At 57.2% G+C, this 6480-nt stretch overlaps 1 protein-coding gene across 1 annotated transcript in view; it reads left to right on the top strand.

Moving 5' to 3' along the window:
• Nucleotides 1-6480, top strand: part of ARHGEF10L (Rho guanine nucleotide exchange factor (GEF) 10-like) — a 161886-nt gene that overhangs the window by 48943 nt on the left and 106463 nt on the right. The window contains 1 exon segment of the mRNA XM_010830219.1: nucleotides 5789-5974. Within this exon segment, the coding sequence (XP_010828521.1) occupies nucleotides 5789-5974 (186 nt within the window).

Raw genomic sequence — 6480 nt, forward strand, 5'->3', positions numbered from 1 at the left:
AACCCACTGGACCACGAGGGAAGTCCTGCTGTTTGTACTTAGGTGGTCCAGTAAAGAATCAGCCTGCCAATGCAGGAGACCCAGGAGATGCTGCTTCGACCTCTGGATGGGGAAGATCCCCTGGAGGAGGGCATGGCAACCCACTCCAGTATTCTTGCCTGGAGAATCCCTTGGACAGAGGAGCCTGGGGAGCCACAGTCGTAGGGTCACAAAGAGTCAGACACGGCTTAGCAAGGGAACCACAACAACAACAAAGAGAGAAAATACAAAAGTAACCTAAGTCCCTGGACACAGCCTGGGGGCTGGGTCGCCTGGGGCTGGGCCTGGTCTATGGATGGGGAGGCGGTCTCCACCCCACCTGGGGTCAGAGCCTGGGCTATATGACTCAAAGCGATAATAACAGTCATCACGATAATGACTGGGGCTTCCCCGACGGCTCAGTGAGTAAAGGCTCTGCCTGCAATGCAGGAGACATAGGAGATGCGGGTTTGATCCCTGGGTTGGGCAGATCCCCTGGAGGAGGAAATGGCAACTCGCTGCAGTGTTCTTGCCCGGAGAATCCCACAGCGAGGAGCGTGGAGGCCTGCAGTCCAGAGGGTCGCACAGGCCCAGACACGACTGAGTGAGTGAGCACAGCGATAATGGTGATGGTGAGCAGAGCCGCCATCGTGAGGAGCTCGCGTTCAGCCCGCGAGGCCGGGCTCCCGGGGCGTCTAGTGTGCCCGTCCATCCCCCCGCCAGCGCTCTGTCAGCCAGCTACTCCTGCTGTTCGCATTTGATGGACCAGGAGGCTGCAGCCCGAGGGTGAGATAACGCGGCACTCACACAGCAGCCAGTACATAGGAGAGCTGGGGTCTGAACCCAGGCTAGTCACTGCAGTGATGCAGGCTGCGTGCAAAGGGAATCCTCCCCACTGTCCGCCCAGCAGACTCAAGTGGGCAGGACCGTGGGCCCTGAAGCTTCCTTGGTCAGGACAGGTCTGACTCTGGCAGCCCAGAAATAGTAGTGGGCAGGGACTTCGTGGTCACTTATTCCAGTATTTTTAAAAATAACTTTTTGTATTTATTTATTTTCGGCTCTGCTGGATCTTCATGGCTGTGCTGGCTTTCCTCTAGTTAGTTAAGGCGAGCTGAGGCCACTCCCAAGTTTTGGCGTGTGGGCATCTCATTTTATTTTATTTTATTTATTTCTTTATTTATGGCTGTGCTGGTCGTGCTTGCAGTGCGGGCTTTTGTCTGGTTAAGGCGAGCCGAGGCCACTCCCAGGTTTTGGCGTGTGGGCATCTCATCTCATTTTATTTTATTTTATTTATTTCTGCATTCACACCTGTGCTGGTCGTCCTTGCGGTGTGGGCTTTTCTCCAGTTGCGGGGCACAGCTTCTCCCTGCAGGGCCTTCCCTTCTTGCGGAGCACAGGCCCTCTCGGGCTTCAGCAGTTGTAGGTACCGAGGCTTCGTTGCTCTTGGCATCTTCCCAGGCCAGCGATCGAGCCCATGTCCCCCGCATTGGCAGGCGGATTCTCAACCACGGGACCACCAGGGATGTCCTGGGCCCCTCATCGCGGTGGCTTCTCTGGTCGGGGAGCGCTGGCTCTAGGGCGCACAGCAGCACGTCAGCAGTTGCTGTGCAAGGGCTCAGTAACTGGGGCTCCTGGGCTCCAGAGCACAGGCTCGGTAGTTGTGGCTTGCGGGCTCGGTTGCTCCATGGCACGTGGGATCTTCCCGCACCAGGGTCTGAGCCCGTGTCCCCTGCACTGGCAGGCAGATTCTTATCACTAAGCCACCGGGAAGCCCTTTTCCAGGATTTTTTTAAATCGTCTAAAATTGCAGCCCAAAGACCTGCCAATAGGAGCATACGTGTGCATTCACCAAGTCCCTATTCCGTGCCTGTCACGTGCTGGGCACAGTACCAGATGCTGGGGGTACGACAGTGAGTGAAACACCCGCCCAGGAGGCGTGCGCTCTAGTAGAGGAGACAGACAGAAAGACAGGGAAAAGTACAGCCTGCTGATCAGGGCCGCAGAGACAAGAGAAGCAGGCAAGGCACGTCAGGAGCCCAGGTGCCACTGTGGGCAGTTCTGGTCCCCGGGACCCTCGGGAGGTGACAGGTTGTAAATAGACCTGGAGGCCCCCGAGGGCGGGAGCTGCTCCCTGGGGCAAGGGCAGCCTGGACCCCAGGACTGAGGTGCAGAGATCCAGAGGCAGTAGCAGAGCGGACACCTGCGAGGCCCAGCGAGGACGGCCACACGGCTGCGGGGAGTGAGCAGAGGAGGGCGTCAGGAGCGTCTGCGCTACGCACTGTACGGATGTGTGTGCTGTGTGCGTAAATCCAGAACGGAAGTGTCGACAGCAACATCAAAAGTAAAACCACGTGTGAATTTTTTACCAGTGTGGTGGTGGCTGAGTCGTCAGGTCAGGTCTGACTCTTGCTACGCGATGGCTGTAGCCCGCCAGGCTCCTCTGTGCGTGCAGTTCTCCAGGCAAGAATCCTGGAGTAGGTTTGCCGTGTCCTTCTGCAGGGATCTTTCCAACCCAGGGATCGAACTCAGGTCTCTTGTGCTCAGGCGGGTCTCCTGCGTTGCAGGCGGATTCTTTACCAACTGAGCCACCAGGGAAGCCTATTAGTATTATAAAATTTTAAAAAAGATCTTCAGTAATCAGTTCATAAAGCAAAAAGCTTCCAGGGAGCCCCCTAATTGATTTTATGACCCCCCAGTGGGTTGAGAACTGTTTGAAGGTTACTAATTTGGCCTCTGGCCCAGCTTCTGGATCTCCTCCTAAATTCAGCATCACGGGGCCAAGAGTGCAGGGGGCTCAAGAGGGACTTCCAGGAGGCCACTGGGCTGAGCAGAGAGGGAACCAAGGCAGATCAGGGTTCAAACCTGGCTCCCCACTTTCAGCTGGTGCCTGGAGGCTTCGCCTCACCTTGAGAAGTCTCTGAGGCCTCGTGTAAAGCGGGGGTGGTTGGGAGGCTTCGGCAAGAGTCACGTGGGCTCATCGCAGGCCCTGAGTGTCTGCTTCTCCACCTCTGGGGAGGAGCTCATACCCCTGGCCACGTCACCGCCCAGAGGAGTCCACCCCGATGGCCTGGGCCTTAGGGTTCCCGCAGCTCCCAGGAGCAGGGGCTGCCTCCCCGCCTCAGTTGGTCTTGTTTCGGTCATCACCCCCGGGAGTCAGGGAAGGGGGGTGAGCTCCGGCTTTCTACTGTGCTCACACAGCGGAGGAAGGGGCTGCTGCTTCTTTTTTCTTTAAGACTTTTTTTTGATGTGGACCATTTTTCAAAATGTTTTTACTGAATTTGTTATAATATTGCTTCTACATTTTTATGTCCCCCCCCTTTGGTCACATGGCATGTAGCATATTAGCTCCCTGAGCAGGCATCGAACCCACACCTCCTGCATTAGAAGGCAAAGTCTTAGCCACTGGACCCCAGGGAAGTCCCGGAAGGGGCTTCTTGAATTTCATACACTTGCACCTAAAACATTCTGCTCTGGAAACCCCCCCAGTCACTGTGGATTTTTGGATTTTTCTGGTCAGAGAGACTACCAGAATCAGATACGCCCGTCTGTCCATCCGCTGGTCTGCCCACTTGCCTCTCTGCTCCATCCCCCTCCCCACCCACTTGCTTATCGAGGCATCCATGGACAATCCTGTCCTCAAGGATGTCGGGCTGGGAGGGGCAGAAAGCCCAACAACAGGTGTCATTGTGTAACACATACCGGGCAGTGTGCCAAGCGCTGCATCTACTCAAGCGTTCTCCACTGGGGGCAGTTTCGTCCCCTGGGGGACATTTGGCTGGCAATGTCTGCAGACACTTTCGGTTGTCACAGCTGGAGGCCAGAGGCCAGAAAGGCGGGTACACGTCCTGTAGTGGCCCCAACACAGAGACCTCGCAGCCTGGACACGAGGCTGAGAAACCCTGGCCTACATCTCGGGTCCCATTCACGTCAGCTTTATAAGGCAGGTGCCCTTTCATCCTCTGCTCTATAGGGGAAGAGACTAAGGTTCAGAGAGGTGAAAGGCTCTCAGACAGGACCCGGCGGGCCCAGACCTCATGCCCTGACCGGTGTGACAGGAGTTGTGAGCAGTCTGCTCAGGGCAGCCCAGGGAGGGGTGATCAGCTTTAGACTTGAACCCAGCCGCTCTGTCCTTGGGTTTTAGAGTGCAAAGTTTGGGCGAGATAGCTTGTTCAGTTCCTAAGTCATGTCCGAGGTTTGCATGAGCCAGGGAGATGGCCTAAATGAACACTTGAGGTTCTGTTTAGCTTCAGATTCCAGGAAAGAAGTCTTCCAAGGAAGAAGACTGGGAGACCTCAGCCAGATGAAATGGGTGGGAAGGCGAGGGCTTGTGATGCCCTTTAGGATGGAGAGTCCATTTCTTCACCCGTTTAATGAAAGTTTCTGAGTTGTATCTGTTAGTTGCTCAGTCATGTCCGACTCTTTGTGACCGTATGGACTGTAGCCCGCCAGGCTTCTCTGTCCGTGGAGTTCTCCAGGCAGGAATACTGGAGTGGGTTGCCATTTCCTTCTTCCAGGGATCTTCCCGACCCAGGGATCAAACCCGGGTCTCCCACACTGCAGGCAGATTCTTTACCGTCTGAGCCACCTGGGAAGCCCCGAATTCGACTTGTTGACTAAGAAAAAATGCCCAACCTAAAAACTGAGAATTCTGTTTTACTTGGAGGACTTACTGAGAACTGAGCCCTGCAGGACGCTCTCAGGTAGCTCTGAGGGTCTGCAGAGGACAGTGAGGAGCCAGGATGCTGGGAGTGTCTGCAACAAAGACCAGAGAGTGAGACCCTCAAATGTCACTGTCAAGAAAACCAGGTTGATGAAGTTAGCGCTTTTCAGTGTGTGAGAGATGCAAGAGGCTGGGCTTGTTGACATCGTTTCTTCCATGTGCGCTTCAGCTCTCTACAGCCAAGTCCTGTTCTTTCCCCTGAATCCCCCCAGGGCGCGCCATCGGGGTGCCCCGCATCTGCTGCCCTGGTGGCTGTCACACCCTTGTTTACCGACCTGGCTGGTGACGTCCATCTACATACCCCAGGCCGGGACCTGTCCCCTTCAAGGGGGCAGAACAAATCGTTACACATGTTACAGGAGCAGGTGAAGTAAACAGGAGGCACAGACTGAGAAGGATGTGGCAGGGGGCCGTCCCTGCCTGAGTTGAGCTCTGAGGGACGACCAGGCAGACCTGGCCCCGAAGGGGGTCTCCCAGGAGGGAGAAGCAGGCTTTGAGGCCGGGAAGCCCTCCAGGCTGGGAGTGCGGCCCCCGGCCCCGCCGCAGCTACTCTGTGCCCTGGTTCCCCAAACTGGCTGTCTTCAGGCTCCAGACACTTCCGGACAGCTGCTCCCTGCCCCGTGCATGCAAAAGACAGCTCGGGGTGCCCATCAAGCCCGGCTGTGCTCATTTGCATGTGTGCAAAATGCACAGATGGAAACGCACATGTGGAAATACACCCAAAGGTGTGTGCCCGCCCCCCGCCCCAGGCAGATGCATTTATAACCCCCTGCTTGCTTACAAAATAGGGAAATAGAAAACAAGAAAGTCAAAGGCCCCTTGTATTCGAGCCCAGATGCACTCACCTCGGAAGCTTGTCCCTGCCCTCCGCCGACTGCCCGTCAGTCTAGAGTCCCAACCCAACCCCAGGCCCCTCAGGGGACAGGAGAGCCTCTGGCCCTCACGTGGGTTTGATCTTGTCCCTGGGACCTGCCCTCACTTGGACCCCAGCTGCTCCCCCTTGCAGCCGCCTCTCTGGACCAGACTCGGCTAACTCCTCCTTCCTTCCAGGAGATCGGCTGCTTCCCGGAGGCCCAGGCCCCTCCCCCGAGGCGGAAGACGACCCTGGCGAGGGCTTTGAGTTTGACGACAGCGATGATGATGGGGACACCAATGCCGGCCCCGACGTCCCACGCTCTGCGCCGGAGACTGAGGCAGACACACCCCTGATCCACTTGGACTCCGCCCCCGTCATCGGTAAGGTGCTCTGGGAGCCTGATGTCTTCACGGCTCAGGGTCTGCAGGACTCCAGGGGGCTCAGGGCCGCCTGGAGGCTTCCGGCTCCCCGTGATGCCTCGTGCTGTCCCCAGGACGCGGGGACCAAAGAGAGACTGTTGGGCGGAAGCTGCATCCCATCGCCTCCCTTGGGCCCTGGAGATTCCTAGCATGCCTGCAGCATCTGGTGCGCGCTCGCATGTCGTAAATGGAAGCGACTGGCCGTTGGTTATGCTTCGGGGACAGTTACTGCCCAGGGCTTGTTTCTCCCAAGCTCCCCCTCCCCGCAGCTCCTTCCAGGGAGTCACCCCAGCTGGAGCAGCCTTGCCCAGAGCCCTGTGGGCGGGAAGGCCCCGATAAGACTGTCCCCAGGAGGGACTGGGGACTAGCCCAGCAGGAGCTTCCTGCAGGCTTGGGGGCAAGGAGCTCCTTGGGGAGCTGAGGGTGGGGGCAGGCGAGAGCTGGCAGGGGGACCAGTTCTGGTAGAA

The sequence above is a fragment of the Bison bison genome, unplaced genomic scaffold (genome assembly GCF_000754665.1).
Source record: "Bison bison bison isolate TAMUID 2011002044 unplaced genomic scaffold, Bison_UMD1.0 scf7180017864516, whole genome shotgun sequence".
NCBI lineage: Eukaryota > Metazoa > Chordata > Mammalia > Artiodactyla > Bovidae > Bison > Bison bison.